Source organism: Heloderma suspectum, chromosome 10 (genome assembly GCF_057233095.1).
Source record: "Heloderma suspectum isolate Gila_16-S chromosome 10, 16-S_ref, whole genome shotgun sequence".
Lineage (NCBI taxonomy): Eukaryota > Metazoa > Chordata > Lepidosauria > Squamata > Helodermatidae > Heloderma > Heloderma suspectum.
In genome coordinates this window covers 2,347,452-2,369,762 of record NC_139467.1, presented here as the reverse complement: position 1 = coordinate 2,369,762, position 22,311 = coordinate 2,347,452, and the positions used below count along the sequence as shown (strand labels likewise).

General features: G+C 47.4%; 1 protein-coding gene across 1 annotated transcript; it reads left to right on the top strand.

Moving 5' to 3' along the window:
* Window positions 1–115: 115 nt before the first annotated feature.
* Window positions 116–21,051, top strand: LOC146337431 (cytochrome P450 2F3-like). Its single transcript, XM_084814443.1, has 8 exons — window positions 116–308; window positions 871–1,020; window positions 1,395–1,549; window positions 15,919–16,095; window positions 17,054–17,123; window positions 17,722–17,909; window positions 19,611–19,752; window positions 20,870–21,051. The coding sequence occupies exons 1-8, from the start codon at window positions 116–118 to the stop codon at window positions 21,049–21,051; spliced, it is 1,257 nt and encodes a 418-aa protein (XP_084670569.1).
* Window positions 21,052–22,311: the final 1,260 nt, after the last annotated feature.

Below are 22,311 nucleotides of genomic sequence, written 5' to 3'. Positions count from 1 at the left end.
ACTCAAAAATTGTGCTGAAGCTGCCATGATGGGAAAATCTGTCAGAAAACCAGTTTGCAAAAAACAGGTTTTACAGCATGAGAAATGGTGCTTGCTATGGAAAGGAGCATGCATCATGTGCCACAATCATCTTGGGAGCACAGTACGCGCCAGAGGAGATGCCCTGTGTAGATGGGGCCCTGGACTTCCCCGGCCAGTTGTGGTGCTGTGTGGGTACGAAGCTGTGAAAGAAGCACTTATGGACAACGCAGAAGCATTTGGCGGCAGAGGTCCAATGCAGGCCCTGGGCAATACCATCGCCAAGTATGGTGAGCGGCTGCTTGTGAGAAAGAGATTGTGAGCAGAAGAGATGCAACACAGAACTGGGGTGGAGGGAAACGCTCCTGCAATATTAGGGGAAGGGTGACCGCTCAGCAGCACAACATGTGCGTTGCACACCCAGGTTCGATCTCCGGCCCCTCCAGGTAGGCCTGGCGAAGGCTCCTGTCTCTGAAGCCCTGGAGTTCGCTGCCCTTGTCTGGTCTGACTCAGTAGAAAGCGGCTTCCTCTGCCCCTGTTGAGACTTTGCCACCGTGCTGGAGGGGAAGGGAGACGAGGCAGAGGTTGGCCAGATTCTGAAGAGAGTATGGTGCCTGTGTTGGCATTGTCCCATCCCGTCCCCGGGAGATGAGAAGATCCAGGGCTAGTGCCACCGGATTTGGTTTCCAAGTCTTGTCTAGAGGGGGCAGATGCAAATACGAAATCAAATCAAGCAGTTATCAAACAGAAAATCCAGAACATGTCTTGCTAACCTGTTGCATCCCAGTATTTTCTGTGTTATCCTCCCATACTTATCCAGGCCTGATCTCGGGTGTATTTCTCCACTTTCAGGAGTGGTTTCCACCAACAGGGAACGGTGGAGGCAGCTTTGTCGCTTCTCTCTCTCCACCATGAGGAGCTTTGGGATGGGGAAGAGATCCATCGAGGATCGCATCCAGGAGGAGACCCAGTTCCTGGTGGCAGCGCTGCAGAAAACGCAAAGTGAATTTCGCCTCGCGTCCCTGCGCCACCTGACAAGGGTGCTGTGGTTTAGGGTTGGCAGCGGAGACAAAGGGGAGGTGGCTCTTTGACCGAGGAGGGCCAAAGGGGATGCTGCACAGATGTGACACTCGCTAAGCTCTCCAAATGTGTTGGCACAGAGCGCCAAAGTGGACAGTCTAGTACCAACCCCTCACTGTATATTTTCCTTTAAAATAAAGGAATTCTCAGGTCTGTCAAAATCTGGATGAGGGGGATTGCAGGAGGCAGGCGGTTTCCATAGTATGCCCTGAAATCAATCCAGCCATGACCTCACAGGCCTCAAAAGGCACACCAGCAAATAAACGCTCCACTTGCCCCCTCTCCCACCTTCACAGGGAATCCATTTGACCCTACCTTCAACCTCAGTCATGCCAACATTATCTGCTCTGTTGTTTTTGGCAACCGGTTTGAATATGAGGACAAGAAGTTTATCACTTTACTTAATCTGATCAACAAAACTGTACAACTTTTATCATTCCCCTCGGGACAGGTAAGTGCAATCTCCAACTATCCACGTTTACTAGCTACAGTCCCTATTTTCTGGGACCTGATCCAGGTGACCTGGTTGCCCACGGGAATGGAAATACACACAGGGAAAAATGCTATGTGTTTTTAATTTATTCAAACAAAATTTTCCACTTGTTGTTATTTAATATATTAGAAATGTCTTTTAAGAAGTATCGAATGGAAATAAAAAATTTTGTAGAACCATCCTGGCAGACCTCTCTTACAGACAAGTTTTCACATCTCCAATATTTAGATCAATGTCACAAGGTGTGCCCCCACTCAAAGGGTGACATTTTAAAATTTATTTTTGTTGAAATTTCTTAGTCTTGTAACACACACTTCCATACCAGTGGGACTCTGTTGTTAACCTCCAGTGAATAGATGACAGAGCACAGGCTGTCCCAGTACCATCAGAAAGCTAGAAACAAAAAGGGAATAGAGACTATGGAACGAGAAGACTCTCCAGTGTGGTGGTGACCTGCAAGGTGTGTGCCATGTTTGTTTTCTTGCCTGAGATCAACATGGCCTACACCTGCAACAAGTGCAAGTTGATCACGCTGCTGGAGGAAAAAGTAAGTGGACTGGAGCGGTGAGTGTCGACCCTCCAGGGAATAAGAGAACACGAAGCGTTCTTGGACAGAATGGGGGAACTACAGCAGCAAAGAGAAGACCAGAAGCTTGAAGAGCAACAGCAAGATGAGGCAGTGGGAAATGCTGAGGTGAAGAAAAATGCAGTAGAGGATACTCCTTGGAAAAGGGTGACAGTTAGGAGAAGAAGAACTAGACGCCACTCTGCACCAGTGGAGCTGTGGAACCGATTCCAGGTACTTGCGGATGAGACTGGAGGACAGCCTGCAGAGGAAGAACTACAGGGTAACCTGCATGAGAGTGAGCAAGAGGCTGAAGGTCAGGCAAGCAGAGGCGATGAAACCCAGGCCGACAAGAAGAAGAAGAGTGGTAGTAGTGGGAGACTCCTTGCTGCGTGGGATTGAGACCCAAGTATGTCGTGAAGACCCGTGGACTCACCAGGTATGTTGTCTCCTGGGAGGACGAATTAGAGACGTGACTGAAAGGTTGCCTGAACTCATTAAGCACACTGACAGGGATCCCTTTCTTCTCAGCCATGTGGGAACAAATGATACCGCCAAGCGGAGCTACGAAGAAATCACGTCAGACTTTGAAGCTTTGGGAAGGAAACTCAAGGACTTTGGGGCCCCAATAGTTTTCTCATCCATCCTTCCAGTAGTCAGAAGAGGGATAGAAAGGGAACGAAAAATAGTCCAGGTGAATGACTGGCTACGAAGGTGGTGCCGACGAGAGAGATTTGGATTCTGGGTCCATGGGCTATACTTCCTGGAAGATGGGCTGTTGGCAAGGGACAGGTTGCACCTCACAAAGGATGGGAAGAATGTGTTTGGCCACAGCATGAAGAACTTCATCAGGAGGGCTTTAAACTGAATGCTACAGGGGAAGGGAGACGTAAAGTTGGAGGTAACAATGGATGAAGGCTTATGCACCACAATGGAGAGAACAGCTCTAATAGCGCCAAATAATAGTCTTCCAAAAAATATAGGAAGAAAGCCAGACTATAAAGCACATGGCCTCCGATGTCTATATACTAATGCCCAGAGCATGGGAAACAAACAGAAAAAACTTGAACTCTTAATACGGGAGGGAAAATACAACTTGATAGGTGTAATTGAAACTTGGTGGGATGACTCCCATGACTGGAAAATAACAGCTGAAGGATATAACTGGTTCAAAAAGAACAGGAGGAACAGAAAGGGAGGTGGAGTCGCACTATATGTTAAAAATACATATCTCTGCACAGAAATACAGGAAGATGAGCTTGGTAGCCCCATCGAGAGCATCTGGGTTAAAATAAACGGAGCAAAGAATAGAAGGAACATGGCGATTGGAGTCTACTACTGACCACCCAATCAAGGAGAAGATGAGGATTAAACTTTTGAAAAGCAAATTGTCAATGTCTCAAGGAAGCATGATGTAGTAGTAATGGGGGACTTCAATTTCCCCAATATCTTTTGGGAGACAAATTCTGCAAAACAAGGCCCTTCCAAGAAATTCCTGACTTGCGTTGCTGATAACTTCCTCCTACAGAAAGTGGAGGATCAGCTATCCTTGACTTGATCCTAACCAACAGAGATGACTTAGTGGATAAAGTAGCAGTTATTTATTTATTTATTTATTCATTCATTCATTCATTCATTTCATTTCTATACCGCCCAATAGCCGAAGCTCTCTGGGCGGTTCACAAAAATTAAATCCAAACAACACACAATAAAACAATTTAAAATATACAGAACATTAAAACCACAATATAACAATACAACCACAATAAAACCTAGCAGCAGTGCAGGAGTTTAAAATACAGATTTAAAACAGCAAAGATAAAAATTTAGAAAGCTAAAATGCTAAAATGCCTGGGAAAATAAAAAGGTCTTCACCTGGCGCCGAAAGGAATAAAATGTAGGCGCCAGGCGAACCTCACTAGGGAGCTCATTCCAGAGCCAGGGTGCCACAGCAGAAAAAGCCCTCCTCCGAGTAGCCACCCGCCTCACTTCCTTTGGCAGGGGCTCTCGGAGAAGGGCCGCTGAGGATGATCTTAAGGTCCGGGCAGGCACATATGGGAGGAGGCGATCCTTCAGGTAACCTGGCCCCAAGCCGTTAAGGGCTTTGAATGTTAACACCAGCACTTTGAATCGGGCCCGGAAATGGACTGGCAGCCAGTGCAGCTGGAAAAGTACTGGCGTAATATGAGCTCGCAGGCCAGTCCCTGTTTACAATCTTGCTGCCCTATTTTGGACCAGCTGAAGTTTCCGGACCGTTTTCAAAGGCAGCCCCACGTATAATGCATTGCAGTAATCCAGACGAGAAGTTATCAGAGCATGGATAACTGTAGCAAGGCTATCTCTGTCCAGATAAGGGCGTAGTTGGTATACCAGCCTAAGCTGATAAAAAGTGCTCCGTGCCACTGAGTTCACCTGTGCCTCAAGTGACAGTTCTGGATCCAAGAGCACCCCCAAACTACGAACCTGATCCTTTAGGGGGAGTGCAACCCCCTCCCGAACAGGTTGAATATCACCTAGCCGGGCAGACGAACCACCCACTAACAGTACCTCCGTCTTGTCTGGATTGAGTTTCAGTTTATTAGCCCTCATCCAGTCCATTACTGTGCCCAGGCACTGATTCAGAACAGCCACTGCCTCACCTGGTTTTGATGAGAAAGAGAGGTAGAGCTGGGTGTCATCTGCATATTGATGGCACCTCAGCCCACACCTCCGGATAACCTCCCCCAGCGGTTTCATGTAGATGTTAAACAGCATGGGGGATAAAATAGAGCCCTGTGGAACCCCATGGCACAATTGCCATGGCACAGAGCAGTAATCCCCCAGCACCACCTTCTGGAATCGGCCATCCAAGTAGGAGCGGAACCAGTGCAGTGCAGTGCCTCCAGCTCCCAACCCAGACAACCTATCCAGAAGGATACCATGGTCGATGGTATCGAAAGCCGCTGAGAGGTCCAGGAGAATCAACAGGGTCGCACTCCCCCTGTCCCTCTCCCGGCAGAGGTCATCCCACAGGGCGACCAAGGCAGTTTCCGTTCCAAAACCAGGCCTGAAGCCCGATTGAAATGGATCTAGATAATCCGTTTCATTCAACAGTGCCTGGAGCTGTCCTACAACCACCCGCTCAAGCACCTTGCCCAGGAAGGGGATGTTGGCCACTGGCCTATAATTGTTAACATCCTCTGGGTCCAGGTTAGGCTTTTTCAGGAGTGGTCTAATTACTGCCTCTTTTAAAGCGGCAGGCACCACTCCCTCTCTCAAGGAGGAATTTACAACCTCCTGGACCCAGCCAGACAACCCCTCCTTGTTTGATTTAATAAGCCATGAAGGGCAAGGGTCAAGCACACAAGTGGTCGATCGGACTTGGCCAAGCACCTTGTCCGCATCCTCAGGCCTCAGTAACTGAAACTCATCCAATAAAACTGGACCAGACGGTGCTCTGAACGCCTCTACCAATGGAACTGCATTAATGGTGGTGTCCAGTTCATGACGAATCTGAGCGACTTTATCCTCAAAGTGCCGCGCAAACTCATCACAGCGTGCTACCGAGGGTTCCACCGTCTCTCTCCCTGGCCCAGAATGTAACAGGCCGTGAACCACTCGGAAAAGCTCCGCTGGACGACACTGAGAAGATGCAATGCTGGTGGAAAAGAACTGCCTCTTTGCCACCCTCACCGCCACAGAGTAGGCTCGATAGTGGGTAGGGGTGTACGAAAGTCACTTACCTGGTCTCGCAGCTTTTCGCGGTGGGGGGAGGTGCTTCGCTGCTCTCCCCCCGAAGTTCAGGCCGGGGGGGGGAGGCTTCCTGCCTCGCCCGGCCGAAATTCAGGCCGGGGGGGAGGCTTCCTGCCTCGCCCGGCCGAAATTCAGGCCGGGGAGGAGGCTTCCCGCCTCGCCCGGCCGCAAAATAAAAAGTTAAAACCAAAAACAAAAAAAACGCCCCCGTGATAGGCTACGTGACGATTCACGTAGCCTATCACGGCTAGATCTGCAAAGTCAGCTGTGATAGGCTACGTAAATCATAACGTAGCCTATCACGGGTGACTTAAAAAAAAAAGCGCGTACGCTAATGGCGGCCCCCATAGGGAGCCGCCATTCGCGTTCCTTATTTGGTCGCTGTAGTCTACGTAAATCTTTACGTAGACTACAGCGACCAAATAAGGAACGCGAATGGCGGCTCCCTATGGGGGCCGCCATTAGCGTATGCGCTTTTTTTTTTTAAGTCACCCGTGATAGGCTACGTGACGATTTACGTAGCCTATCACGGCTGACTTTGCAGATCTAGCCGTGATAGGCTACGTTAATTGTCACGTAGCCTATCACGGGGGCGTTTTTTTTGTTTTTGTTTTATTGGAATGGCGGCGGCAGCCGGTCGAAAGATCGGCTGCCGCCCCCGCCCCTGACAAAGACCCGACGAACCGCCACCGGGACCCGCCGCCGGGAGGGACATTTGGGAAAGGTAAGTCCCGTCCCGGGGGGGTGCGGGAGGCAGGGGGGGGCGGAGAATTTCTCCCCGAAACTTCTTCGGGGGGCCGAATACGTTGGCACTCGGCCCCCCGAAGTTTTGGGGAGAAATTCTCCGCCAACCGTAATAGTGGGCTCTTACTTGTGTTCGGTCAGTCTCAGGACGAGTTTTCCTCCACCTGCGTTCTAGCCGTCTCCCCTCTTGCTTCATTGCCCTCAGCTCAGGTGTATGCCAAGGAGCTGGCCGGGCTCTGCTCAGAGGGAGAGGGCGCTTGGGCGCAATCGTGTCAACCGCCCGAGTCATCTCTGCATTCCACAGAGCGTCCTGGGCTTCGACAGGAGCACCAGCCATACCAGCAGGAAAATCCCTCAGAGCCCTCTGGAATCCATCGGAATCCATTAATCTCCGGGGGCGGACCATTTTAATAGGTCCCCCACCCTTGCAGAGGGGAAAGGCCGCCAGGAGTCTAGACCTCAGCAGGAAGTGATCTGACCATGACAAAGGGACAGATGTTAATTCCTCCACTTTCAGATCACCATCCTCCTGCCCAGTCGAGAAAACCAGATCAAGCGTGTGTCCTTTTGTATGCGTTGGGCTGATGACATGTTGGGACAGCCCCATGGTTGTCATGGCGGCCATGAAGTCCTGAGCCGCCCCGGATACAGCGGCCTCGGCATGGAAGTTGAGATCCCCCAGGACCATCATCCTAGGGGTCCTCAACACCAAGTCCGAGACCACCTCCGTCAGCTCAGGCAGGGAGTCTGATGGGCAGCGGGGTGGGCGGTACACCAACAGAATCCCCAGTCTGTCCCGGGTACCCAACACAAGGTACAAACACTCAAGATCTGCACTCGAATGAGCAGGAAGCCTGGACAGGGAGATTGAATTCCTCAAGTCGGTGTTGGTGCTGCACCGAGTACCCAGGGGGGCACAGCTGGGAGAGAGTGACCCCTCCCAGTTCCCCCACCCAGGTCTCAGTAATACATGCCAGGTCAGCCCCCTCATCCACAATCAAATCATGGATGAGGGAGATTTTATTTTGGACCGACCTGGCATTCAGCAGCAGCACCACCAGACCCGAGGGCAGAATGGTAAGGCTGCCAGGAACCATCAGGTTGGGGACCAGAAGAGGGGACAGCTGTAAGGTGTCTAGCCCCTCTTCTCCTCATCTGGCTTGTTAATCCCCCAGCGCCATACCTCCCCCTGCCCGTAACCACAGTTATGGTGGCACCTCTCTGACTCCCTGAGTTGCCCAATAGTCCTCCCAGGCACATATTAAAATGTTAAGATATAAATAGCACAACAGTTTAAAAGCATATAAAAGATAAAAGAGATAAAAGAGAACAGCAGCTAAGAAGGAGCAGATAAAGTCCACATTTGCCCCTTTCCCCTTGTCTTTAAAGCTGCTGCCCTCTTCTGCCGCTATTTGCTGCTGGTATTGTGGCTGCTGGTGTCTCTGGAGAAGCAGGTGGGTAGGTCTTCAGGTCCTGTTCCATGCGACTCCAAGTGCGACACTAAGTGCGCACTTAGCGTCGTACTTGGCGTGACGCCGAGGCGCATGCCGAGGCGCTGCCTCTGGCAGCCCCGCCTTAAGTACCTGTGGGCGGGGGCAGAAGCAGGCTCAGGAACACCCGGTGCAGCTGCTGGCTGGTCCTCCTTTCCCAGGCTCCTAAGTTATGGGAACTTAGTGGATAAAGTAGCAGTTATGGGACAAAGTAGCAGTGCTGGGGGAAAGCGACCATGTTATATTTGAGTTCTTGGTTCTAAGGGAAGCAAAAGCCGAGTGTAGTCAAACACGTACCCTGGATTTTAGGAAAGCCAGTTTTAATAAACTCAGAACAATGATCAGTAAGGTCCCACGGCAAGTGACGCTAATGAGAAAAGGAGTCCAAGATGGGTGGGAGGACTTAAAAAAAGGAAAATCTAAAGGCACAATTACAAACAAGTCCAACAAGAAAAAAAGGTGGAAGACAACAGAAGAAGCCAATGTGGCTTCACAAAAAGCTTAGGGATGATCTGAAAACAAAAAAGGACACATATAGGAAGTGGAAGGAAGGCCAAGCACCAAAGGAAGAGTACAGGCAGGTAGCACAGAATTGCGGGGATGGCGTCAGGAAGGCTACAGCTGAGAACAAGCTGAGGTTAGTGAGGGATGCTAAAAGCAACAGAAAGGCTTTCATCAGATACATGCATAGTAGAAAGAGGAAAGAAATGGCGGTTCAACTATTAACTAAGGATGGCAAAATGATAACAGATGGTAAATTCAAGGCAGAGGTGCTCAATTCCTACTTTGGCTCAGTCTTCTCCCAAAAGAGGGTCTATGACCCCGCTGGCAAAGGCGAAGTACAGGCTGAAGGGGCAGGATTGCAGCTTGAGATCGACAGGCATATGGTCAAGGAACACCGAATTACTTGGAATGAGTTCAAAACTCCAGGGCCAGATGAACTGCATCCTAGAGGAATAAAGGAACTGGCAGAAGAACTCTCAGAACCGCTGTCTCTTCTCTTTGAGAACCACACTTTAAGAAGGATGCAGACAAACTGGAGAGGGTTCAGAGGAGGGCAACAAGGATGATCAGGGGACTGGAAACAAAGCCCTATGAAGAGAGACTGAAAGAACTGGGCCTGTTTAGCCTTGAGAAGAGAAGACTGAGGGGAGATAGGATAGTGCTCTTCAAGTACTTGAAAGGCTGTCCCAGAGAGGAAGGCCAGGATCTCTTCTCGATCATGCCAGAGTGCAGGACACGGAATCATGGGCTCAAGTGACAGGAAGCCAGATTCTGGCTGAACATCAGGAAAACCTCCTGACTGTTAGAGTAATATGACAATGGAACCCATGACCTAGGGAGGCGGTGGGCTCTCCCACACTGGAGGCGTTCAAGACGAGGCTGGACAGCCATCTTTTGGGGATGCTCTGACTTGGAGTCCTGCACTGAGCAGGGGGTTGGACTTAATGGGCTTGTAGACCCCTTCCAACCCTACTATTCTGTGATTCATTCATTCATTCATTTATAGCATTTATATACCGTTCCACATATAAACAGATTCTGGAGCAGTGAACAATAAAAGATAAAAAGATACAAGAATAAAACACCATATTAAAATGTTATTTAAAAAAAACAGAATACCAGTAAAAACCAATTAAAACACCTGGTCTGTCTGTCATGGAAGTCTCTCCAGGCTGAAAGGCCATTAGCAATTGATGGGGATGGAAGGAAACATATCTGGAGAGCCCCAGGCTGATCATCAGCATGTCTAAAACAGGTATGTATTATACCTGTTTCATCCTCATTAATTTCAGCAGTATAAACAAGACTATTTTCAGAAGTATTACTAAGCAACATTTTTAGCATTTCTTGGATGATTTTTTTTTATTATTATCCTTGGCTTTTTATTAATTCTTTTGTGTTTATTGTTGTTGCCCTATATTTTATCTTGGACACCACTTTGAGAGGGCTTTTACCGTTAAAGGCAGCCTAAAAATATTTTAAATAAATGAATAAATAAAACATCCTCCTGATCCATCATATCTAAGGCAGGACTCTACACCAAGGGTGGGAAGATTTCAGACTTGCAGGATCTACTTTGTTTTTTTACTAGCAGAACCTCAGGACCCACCAACTAGAAAGTAGTGCAAAAGATATGAGCCCAGAGGCATGTTGGCTTCACCTGGCTTGCAACTTTCTTGGGATGTTTCCCCAATCGCATCTGCTCCTTTTCCAGTTTCCACACTGCTTAAAGTCCCGGCTTATCATCGCTGTAGCCTGGGGCTCTGTGCTGCTTCCGTGGAGCTCTGATCAAATCCTTTTCTTGATGGCAGGGTGGTGTCTGGGAGGAGCCTGGGCTGGCTTTGGTTACCTCCTCCGCGTTCCCACCTCCTCCTCTTGTTGAGCCCCCCTCCCCCTTCTGCTCCGCTCCAGTTCCCCTCTCTCCTCCCTGACCTCTGAACCCCTTTCCCCCCTTTAAGTGAGTTTTAAAGTGCAATTGCGCTTTAATGAAGAGGAATGAGAAAGCAAAGGCGCAGTGCACGTTAACAGGCACTGCAACCCTTCCCATTGTTCCCGCAGGGCCCCACTCCAGTTACAACTTCTCTGCACCATTATAAATCGCTGACAGTAACATGCTTCCCGGTGGGGTGAGGGGATTGGAAGTGAGCGTCATCAGACTGGCAGGGGCTGCTCAACCAGTCAGAGAGGCTTTCTCCTCCAGGCTCTACTCCCCGTAATGACAATCTTGGGAACAAGCCTCATTGACCATAACAGGAGCTACTTCTGAGTAGACTTCCCGGACGTATGCCCGATTCTGCCCATTTCCCCCCCCCTTTCCCTATAAATAGCAGGCTACCGCATTAGCAAGCACATGCTAAGTCGCCATCTCATCACACTGTTGCACAAGTCTTCCATCAATATGCATACCCTCCACATCAATATGTTGCTATCACTCTATCCCTCAATCACGAAATAGCACTAACATGCATTTGCGCTATCGCATGATAGCTCATTAGTCCAGGGGTGCTTGCTGACTCCTGCTGAGGTCAAGTAGGGTTGTTCCGGAAAATGCACTATGGTGCAATAGTGTTATCACGTGATAGCGCAAATGCATGTTAGTGCTATTTTGCGATTGAGTGATAGAGTCATAGGAAGATACTGACATAGAGGGTATGCATATGGATGGCAGATCTGTGCAATAGTGTGATAATGAGATAGTGACTTAGTGGGTAATATTAAAACTAGACTATGAAGCTTGCGGCATCATTACCCTGGTCCAAATGACACAAAAGAATATTAGCCGTGGATCCTCTCCATGTGTAGTTCTGGGGAAGTGATTGGAGATAAACCTGATTTTCAGGGTGCAGTGGGAGTACTTGCTTGCCCGCAATAGCAGGCTTATACGCATTAGTGTTCCAGTGCTCATTTCCAATTATGTTTTAAAAGTTGGTCGCTTGGCATCCTGCTCCAAAAAGGCGATGAAACTTCCGGAAAGCAGGGAGGGAAAGGGTTGGTCACTGAGGTCACGAGCAGGTGAGCGACACACCCACAAGGGCTGGGCTACATGCCCCATGGGCAAGACTATGACACCGAACCCAGTGTGGTTGTGGAAACAGGTCAGTAATGGAGCCAAAGTAAGCTGGAAAAGTCAGACTATAACCAGTCTCAGAAGAAGCGGTTTTTCCATGATAAAATGCAGGGCTGGTGCTGAATGGCCACGACGTCATGGAAATGCAGAGACCTCACTGCGCAGCCAGGTTGGAGTAAATCTCTGGTGGAAACACAGCCCAGGAATTTGTTTTCAATATGAGAACTGAACAATACCGAGCTCACAGTCCTTCCACGCAAAAATCCACTCCTGCATACCCCAAGCTTCCTCCATTTCAGTAGTATAATTGGGGGGTGGGGGGAGGAGTAATTTTATTGTCGCCATTGTTAAAGAATTGGGAGTAAGAAGTCCTTGCCTCTCTGCTTCTAATCACCCAGAGATCTACCAATACATTCTGATCTACCTTCTCCCCACCCCTGCTATACACAGTATTCCAAGCGTGGTTGTACCATAGATTTGTAAAAAGGCGTTATGATATTGGCAATTTTATTTCTGAGTCCTTTCCTAATTATCCTCAACAAGGAATTTGCCTTTTTCACAGGAGCTGCACACTGAGACAACAATTTCACCACATCTCTTTCCATGTTTAGTAATTGCCACTCAGCATATGTGTGAAGTTAGGATTTTTTGCCCCAATATGCTTCACTTTACATATGCATACAGTAACTCACATTTGATATTTTAATGTCCATTCCCTCTGTTTGGAAAGATCCTTTTGGAACTCTTTGCTATCCCTTTTGTTTAAACACCCCAAACAATCTGGTGTCATCAGGAAACCTGGCCACCTCAGGGCTGACCTCTAACTCCAGATCATGTATGAACGAGTTAGAAGGCACCAGCCCTAGTACAGATCCTTGGGGGACCCCACTTTTTAATCCCTACATTGCAAAAACTTCTCATTTATTCCTCCTCTCTGCTTTCTGTTCTTTATCCAGTTACTGATCCATAAGAGGACCTCTGCTCTTAACCCATAACTGCTACATTTGCTCAGGAGTCTTTGGACTTTGTCAAAAGCCTTTTGGAAGTCAAACTAAACAATTTCCATAGGATTAGTCATGCGCAACAAAAATATTGCAGCAAAAACAACGAAGGGTCTTGTGGCACCTTAAAGACTAACACATTTATTCTGGCACAGGTTTGCATGGACTATAGCCCACTTCATCAGATGCATGGAGCATTACCCTGTAACTCTGTGTGTCTCTCTGTGTGTGGTTGGGGTGGAGGGAACTGTAAACAGTGAGGTCAAAGAGAACTGAAATGCAGGAAGTACAGGCAGTGATAATTGCCTTATTCACTGTGGCTGTTCACAAAACAGTAGTGTGTGTGTGGGGGGTGTAACACGACATCCATGCACTGATGAGCTGATTGACATATGTAATGTGATAAAAAGCCTGACTTCAAGGTGGCCATTCTTGAACAAAGGAATTTAAAACACAGGGGAAGCAGCTGAACAACAATTCCTCAAATGATCTCTCTCCTGTGCCTTGAACAGGGAAAAATGTGTGTGTGTGTTTAATCACACTCCATGTGTTAATCATAGAACAATTTCTGTGATAACCCCAGGTAATTATCACTGTCTGTGATTTCCGTATTTCAAGTACCTCTGACATCACTGTTTACAACCCCCCCCCCCGCAACCATATATATAACACAGGATAACACGAGACAAAACAGGAAATGTATCCCAATCTTAAACGAAATAGTGATAAAACAATTGGGATAGGGAAACTGGTGAAAATTAAATAAATATACAGAAATATCTGATAATATTATTTTATCTATGCAGGTTAAAAACATACATTAAAAGACAATAGAGGAAAATATAATACTGTTGTGCTTTGTTGTTGTTTATTCGGTCAGTCGCTTCCGACTCTTCGTGACTTCATGCATGGACCAGCCCATGCCAGAGCTTCCTGTCGGCCGTCGCCACCCCCAGCTCCCCCAAGGTCGAGCCCGTCACCTCCAGAATATCATCCATCCACCTTGCCCTTTGTCGGCCCCTCTTCCTTTTGTCTTCCACTTTCCCTAGCATCAGCATCTTCTCCAGGGTATCCTGTCTTCTCATGATGTGGCCAAAGTACTTCAGTTTTGCCTTTCATATCCTTCCCTCAAGTGAGCAGTCTGGCTTTATTTCCTGGAGTATGGACTGGTTTGATCTTCTTGCAGTCCAAGGCACTCTCAGAATTTTCCTCCAGCACCGCAGTTCAAAAGCATTTATCTTCCTTCGCTCAGCCTTCCTTATGTTCCAGCTCTCGCAGCCATAGGGTACTACAGGGAATACCATTGCTTTCACTATGCGGACCTTTGTTGTCAGTGTGATGTCTCTGCTCTTCACTATTTTATCAAGGTTTGTCATTGCTCTCCTCCCAAGAAGTAAGTGTCTTCTGATTTCCTGGCTGCAGTCAGCGTCTGCAGTAATCTTTGCGCCTAGAAAGACAAAGTCTGTCACTGCCTCCATGTTTTCTCCCTCTATTTGCCAGTTATCAATCAAGCTGGTTGCCATAATCTTGGGTTTTTTGAGGTTTAACTGCAACCCCGCTTTTGCACTTTCTTCTTTCACCTTCGTCATGAGGTTCCTCAGCTCCTCCTCGCTTTCAGCCATCAAAGTGGTATCATCTGCATATCTGAGATTGTTAATGTTTCTTCCAGCAATTTTAACTCCAGCCTTGGCTTCATCAAGCCCAGCACGTCGCATGATGTGTTCTGCATATAGGTTGAATAGGTAGGGTGAGAGTATATAACCCTGCCATACTCCTTTCCCAATCTTAAACCAGTCCGTTGTTCCGTGGTCTGTTCTTACCGTTGCTACTTGGTCATTATACAGATTCCTCAGGAGGCAGACAAGATGAATTGGTATCCCCATACCACCAAGAACTTGCCAGAATTTGTTATGATCCACACAGTCAAAGGCTTTAGAATAGTCAATAAAACAGAAATAGATGTTTTTCTGAAACTCCCTGGCTTTCTCCATTATCCAGAGGATATTGGCAATTTGGTCTCTAGTTCCTCTGCCTTTTCGAAACCCAGCTTGTACATCTGGCAGTTCTCGTTCCATGAATTGCTGGAGTCTACCTTGCAAGATCTTGAGCATTACCTTACTGGCATGTGAAATAAGTGCCACTGTTCGATAGTCTGAACATTCTTTAGTGTTTCCCTTTTTTGGTATGGGGATATATGTTGATCTTTTCCAGTCTGTTGGCCATTCTTGTGTTTTCCAAATTTGCTGGCATATGGCATGCATCACCTTGACAGCATCATCTTGCAAGATTTTAAACAGTTCAGCTGGGATACCGTCATCTCCTGCTGCCTTGTTATTAGCAGTGCTTCTTAAGGCCCATTCAACCTCACTCTTCAGGATGTCTGGCTCTAGCTCACTGACCACACCGTCAAATCCATCCCTGATATTATTATCCTTCCTATACAGAAAATATTCTGCTTCTGTTAGGTCCTTGCCATCTTTGTTTTTGATCATACCCATTTTTGCCTGGAATTTACCGGCGATGTTTCTAATTTTCTGGAAGAGGTCTCTTGTCCTTCCTATTGTATTATCTTCTTCCACTTCTGCGCATTGCTTGTTTTAAAATAATTCCTTATCTCTTCTGGCTCACCTCTAGAATTTTGCATTGAATTGGGCATATCTCCCCCTATCACTGTTGCCTTTTGCTTTCCTTCTTCCTTGGGCTGCTTCCAGTGTCTCAGCAGACAGCCATCTTGCCTTCTTGGTTTTCTTTTTCTTTGGGACGTTTTTTGTTGCCGCCTCCTGAACAATGTCGCGAACTTCTGTCCATAGTTCTTCTGGGACCCTATCTACGAAATCTAGTCCCTTAAATCTATTCTTCACCTCCACTGCATATTCATTAGGCTATAATAATGTTGTGCTATAATATCCAATAATACCAGGAGTAGCCAGTACCAAGAAAAATCAAATGCATTTCGCCCTAAAGTCTTCATCACTGGTCTAGTGCATAAAAATGATCTAGTATGTAGAAGGGTTTATAAGAACCAAAGGCTTATAGATACATGCACATTTTACAATCCAAGTTCCTCATAACTATAAACAATGTAGGACACTGCAGTGTTTCCACCTGTGAATATAAAAATGATTTTAAAAAATTACTTCCTAAATTTATATTCAAACATACAAATATATGATGTGTTAAAAACTCACCAAAATAAAAATTAAATATATTCCTTTTCTTCAAAGGTGGTTAATATTTTCCCAGGCTTGATGCGGATCCTGCCTGGTCCCCAACGCAGACTGTCCAGGTGCTTCAACGATTTAATAACTTTCGTCAGTCAGAGGGTCCAGATGCACCAGGAGTCATTTGATCCAAACTGTCCTCGAGACTTTATTGATTGTTTCCTCACCAAAATGGAGCAGGTACCTACCTGTTTGACTAGATGGAAAAGAGAATTGCAAAGACAAGTTCGGGTAACTGAATATTCAAGGAAGGGGGTAAATTAATTTCAGAGGGGAAGCAAATTTCAAGCCTGTTTTTAAAGTTGTTCATAAATTATCTGGAATTAGGAGTGAGCAGTGAAGTGGCCAAGACCAAGAAGCTTCAGCAACTCCCCTATGAGGGAAGGTTACAACAGCTGGGATTGTTTAGCCTGGAAAAAAGGAGGGTCAGGGGAGACATGATGGAGGTGTACAAAATTATGCCTGGTGTGGAGAATGTGGATAGGGAGACATTTTTTGCCCTCTCTCATAATACTAGAACCCGAGTGGGTCAACCATGAAGCTGACTGGTGGGAGATTCAGGACAGATAAAAAGAAATACACAGTTTAACTATGGAATTGGCTACCACAGTGCATCGTGATGGCCACCAATTTGGGTGGCTTTAAAAGGGGATTAGACAAATTCCTGGAGGAAAAGGCTATCCATGGCTGCTAGACCTGATGGCTATGTGCTTTCTCCAGTATCAGAAGCAGTACGCCTGTGTACACCAGTTGCTGGGGAACATGGGTGGGAGGGTGCTGTTGCACTCCTGCTTGTGGGTCTCCCGTGGGCAGCTGGTTCCAACAGAATGCTGGACTAGATGGACCCTGGGTCTGACCCAGCAGGGCTCTTCTTACATTCTTATGTTCTTAACTAACACTTCTTCCTCCTTTCATTTACCTCAGTATAGTATTTTGATTGAATCCCCAGACTTGATTAAGATAAGAGTAGCTTATAACTTGTCCTTGATTTTTTATCAGAACAATGCCAGCGTGTTCTTGGGTATTTATATATTTAAAACCTCCTGAGGCTCCGCCACATTTCAAAAGTCTTGTGGACCTGGCTTCTGGATCATTTGGACACCAGCGTGTTTTGATTTTTTTCTTGCCTGCACTACAGGACTGGGTTTTAGGTTGTGTGACCAGGGCTGACCTCACTGTGAGGCAAAGTGAAGCGGTGGTCTCAGGTGGTAAATGCTGGGAGGAAGCAGCAACCTGCTGGAGCAGAGAACCGTGTGCCATGAGGCCCGCTCTGTGACCCCTAAGATAGCCGCTGCTCTCAGGTGCGGCGGAGGATGCGGTCCCATCATCAGTTTTGAAGAAAGATTCAACTGCCAGTTCAGCTGGCTTGTGTCCATGGAATGGGAGAGGGCGCCATCTCGTCCTTCTCTTTGGGCAGCAAAATCTCCTGGGCCGGCCCTGTGTATGAGAGTCCCTGTTTTAGTTCTTTCAGTCTGCATCCAAGAGTGTGAATGCATTCAGTCTGCATTCACACAAGGCAGGTGATACTCCGCTTTGCCACTTCAGAGACACTCCGACATGCCTAGATTCATTCAGCCAACCTGGCTGAGTTTGGACAACATGACAAACCATGGCAAGCCCCGGTGGGCTGTCATGTCGTCCAAACCAGACCTCTGCATGCAAAGCCTGGGATCTCCTGTTAAGCCATGACTCCTCCCATAAATATATGTAACTCCCTCCACCTGTCAGTCAGCTCTTATCCCAGCCCCTCTGTTCCACATGGCATAGCTCTAGTCTAAACCAAGCACCTCACCTACTTCTTTACAGCCAAAATCCAAGAGGAGATTGACCGGGTCATTGGGAGAAACCGGAGCCCCTGCATGGAGGACCGGAGCCGGATGCCCTACACAGACGCGGTCGTCCATGAGATCCAGCGGTTTGCAGACATAGCCCCAGTGGGGGCTCCTCATTTAGCGACCAGCGACACGCAGTTCCAGGGGTTCCGCCTTCCCCAGGTGCTGTGAGTCGGGGGCTAATTGAAACATTAACACACAAGCAAAATACTCCCAGCAGGTGTAGAGTGTGTGTGTCTTTAAAAGCAACAGTAACATAATAGTAACAGATTCACACCATCATGGGTTGCAAAACGTGAGTGGCCCAGATGCCTCTGGTCCCTGTGAGGCAAAACACCCATAGTCCAGACCTCATCTCACCCATGAACCCCGCCAGGGTCATTTCCACACAACCTTTTGTTCTGGAATTGCCATCATTCATTCATTCTCTCCCCCCCCCCCTCTGTTTTCTGTTCTTTAACCAGTTACTGATCCATAAGAGGACATCTCCTCTTATTCCATTCCTGTTTGCTCAGGAGTCTTTGGTGAGGGACTTTGTCAAAAGTCTTTTGGGAGTCCAAGTAGACAATATCTACCAGATTATCTATATCCACATGTCTGTTCACACTCTCAAGAACTCTTGCAAAGAACTTACATAGTCATGATGGCTATATAGTACCTCCATCATCAGAGACAGTATGCCTCTGTATGCCAGTTCCTGGGGAACAGGAGTGGGAGGGTGCCATTGCTCTTGCGTCCTCCTCGTGAGCTTCTCACAGGCAGCTGGTTGGCCACAGTGTGAACAGAATGCTGGACTACACGGCCCCTTCGTCTGATTCAGCATGGCTCTCCTTATGTTCTTACTTTCACATTTCAGTTCTTGAAGAACTCTTGGATGAATACCACCTGGACATGGTGATTTCTTTGTTTTCAATCTGTCAGTAAGGTCTAGAACTTCATCTCTTGTCATCACTATTTGCCTCAGTTCCTCACACTCACTTTCTGAAAATATCAGTTCACGCACAGGTATCTGCTCTATATCTTCTGTAGTGAAGACAAACACAAAGAATTCATTCAGCTTCTCTGCAATTTCCTTATCTTCCTTTAGCACTCCTTTGGTCTTTTCTACACAAGGCTGTTAATCTGCTGCATCCACTTTCAGTTTCATTACAGAACTGAGATCCAAGCCTTATGTGAGGAGCATTTTCTTTCCTGTTTTTATACTACACAACCTCTATATGATACTGGAATATACTGGAATAGCGCAAATACACAAGTAGAAACTGTTTTCTTTCCACCATCAGAAATCATACCACATTTTCCCTGCTCTAAAAAACTCACCAGAAGTGCTGTTCACAAACAGAAATGAAACTGGAGGCTCAGGGTGTCATCTAAAGAACCCATAAACAACCATGAGCACGGAATGACGAGCAAACAATAGATGTCTTGTGCAGAAAACCTTTTTAACTCGGTCGTCATCCAGCAGTCCAAATGCCTCCCTGGCTGGTTTCCTGCTCCTGCTGTATTCAAATAATCTGTTATTGATGGTCTTCATGTTATTTGTGGGATGCATGCTCCTCAAATTCCTGTATGAGACCTCCCTTTTAATTCCACTTCCAGCAGATTGCACAAAAGCAATCACTCAACAGTAAGAAAGGGCTCTGGTGTGGGGGCAATCCCAATCACACATACAGTCCTGTAAGAATGGCACGGCCCTAACTGAAACCATCCATTTATACCAGCATGTGATGTGCTATGCAGACACTAAGCGTTTGTTATTCATATTAGCATTACTAATGCAGAAAGGTAAAGGTGTCAGGCCAGAGAGACCTGGACTGGTCTTGGTTAACCGTTGCCTCTGGGGCCTCTGCTTTCTCCCTCTAGGGCACGGCTGCTGTGGCTTTCCTAACATCTGTCCTGCAGCACCCCCAGCGCTTTGAGGCTCCCAAGAAGTTCAATCCTGGCCACCTCCTGGATGAATATGGGGCCTTTAAGAAGAATGAGGCATTCCTGCCATTTTCAGCAGGTGACCCACCTGGTTTTTGCTTCAAAAGGGGGGGGGGATAGGAGTCCTGGTTGTTAGGCCAGATGTTAGGACAGGGTAGGCAACCTTTTGGGGCCCATGGGCATATTTGGCAATTTGAGAAACTGTCCTGGGCACCACCACAAAATGGTGCCATAGGAGTCATGGCTAGACACAAAGGACAAGTAACATGCCCCATTAGGGTCTGAACCCCAAGACACTAAACAATTCATTCAAACCTACAGTGTTCAACACCCCCCCACATGCCCTCAGCCAGCCAGCCCGCCCCAGTATGCATCCATTCATACACACACACGCGCGCGCGCACGCAATCACCCCATTAATCCACCACGCATGCATGCACACTTGTCCCTCCTTTCTCCTGACTGCAAGCACACAAAAAACCAGATGGCTCCTTAGCCCCTTCTGGCTTCTTGCTGCTCTCCCTCCCCCACCCCCAGGGGCTTCCTGCTGCCTTCCTTGACCCCCAAGCTGGATCATCGCTGCCTTCCCTAGCCTCTCCACAGCTCTCCCTAGCCCCCTGCTGCTCCTTTTAGACCCCCTGCCCCATTTACCAGACTGAAGTGACAGGAGTCCCTTGTTCTGCTCCCCCTTCTTTCCCTTGGTGGCTGGACGTGCTGCAAGGGGAAGCATTGGCCTGCAGCCACCCACCATCTTCATTGCCTAAGCATGTCTTTAAGCCCCACGTATGGCCCAGAGGCATTCGTGGGAAATGAAGACAGCAGCCCCCAGAGACCCTCACTTTGCTTTGAAGCAATCCCAGCTGCTGCTAAGAAAATGTTTTGTTTTTAAATAGTAAATACAAAGTGGGAGAAGTCAGGCACCTAGGTGGGCACCAAGAAATTTGTCCAGGGGAGGGCAATGGTGCCCTTGGGCACCATGTTGACTACCCCTGCCTTAGGAGGATCTAAGGATTTATAAGGGAAAAGAGAGAGAGAGAGAGAGAGAGAGAACATTGGGTTGCATTAACAGAGAGGTGGTAACTGTTGTGTTGAGCATTGTGTTAGAAGGACTTATTTTGAGTTAGGGCATTAATCCCCCCCCCCCCCCCGTGATATGAAAATGCACTGCACAAAAATCCCAGTGCTTGTCCTTCCAGGGAAAAGGGTTTGCCTGGGTGAAAGCTTGGCCCGCATGGAGCTCTTTCTGTTTCTCACGACTGTGTTGCAAAACCTGAATTTGAAAACTCTACAGGACCGGGAAGAAATAGACATTTTGCCAGTAGTGCAGGGTGGTGGAAAACGTCCCCCGCACTACCAGCTTCACGTGGTTCCACGGTAAATGGGCCCCGAGGAGCAAGAGCCGGGATGTCTGCCGAGCACAGATGCACGCGGGGTGTTCCTGCTTCGTCTGAACATCTTCTGTCTCCAGTTGGAAGATAATTGCCATAAACCTAAACATAATAAAGTGTTCAGATTGAGCTGGGCTACACAAGATTTGCTCAAAAAAAGTCACATCTCTGAATAAGTAATCAGAAATTTACTATTAATAAAGAGCCTTATCAGTTGATCTTGATCTGAAAAGAGTCTTTTACTTTTGTTGGGTTCCTCCCATGGGCACTGTTAGGAAGCACCCACCAGGGCATGGGTTCTGCTCCGGGAGGATTCCGCGGAGCCGCACTCTGGCTCCATACCTCTGGCGATACGGTAATGGTGGCCGCCATCACCGTATCGCTGGGAGAAACACAGCCGCAAATGGCATAGTGGATGCCACTTGTGGCCGTAAAGCCCTGAGTTTAACCTAAATGCAGCCGTTTGCGGTTTGTGGTGTAGATTGGTGAGTTTTCCATCAAATCGGTAAGGCCATAATAGGGAAACAGGCTGTTGAAGGCTCAGGTTATTTCTACACCAAGGCCCTTAACCACTGCTGAAACTTTGCTTTTCTGCAATTAACTGGAAATGGAAATAGAATAGTGGTTTCACACAGCAGTTACCATAGCACTAAATTATCTAGCAAAGCCAAGGTCCTTCTGGAACAGAGCTCGGAAGCCCATGGTGCTCAGCCTAATTTCAAAAGTCTTCTGCAAGCTATCAGTTCAGACCTCTGGCAAGAGTGATCTGTCCCTCACCTAGCTGTCCCCTGGCAGAGGGAGGGAGGGACAGAGAGGGAGAGAGGTGGGGGGCAGATGGAAAGAGAGAGAGAAATGGGTAGTCCTGTCCACTCTGACAGCTGCTAACATGTTGCCCTCAACAGATTAGCTCAACAGATTCTTGAACGTTGACTCAGAAGCAAGTTCTAGTCAGGAAGGATCCCTTGCAACTTTAATTAGAAGCTTATTCCTTGCAGATTCTGCCCACTGGATCAGTTCCTGTTTAGCACAGATAGTGGATTAGAGATAAAATGTTCCTTAATTCCTTCTTAATTCATCAGTGTCTGCTTCCTGTATAGTGTGTGTTTGTCTTAAATGACTATCTTCCTTCCATTATTTTTGTGTGTTATCTTTCTTTTATAGCAAAATGTGTATAGAAAATGTGGGGACAGTGAGAAACCTGGCAATTTTAACAAAAACAAACAGAATTTGATTAATAAGAGGCAATTAAA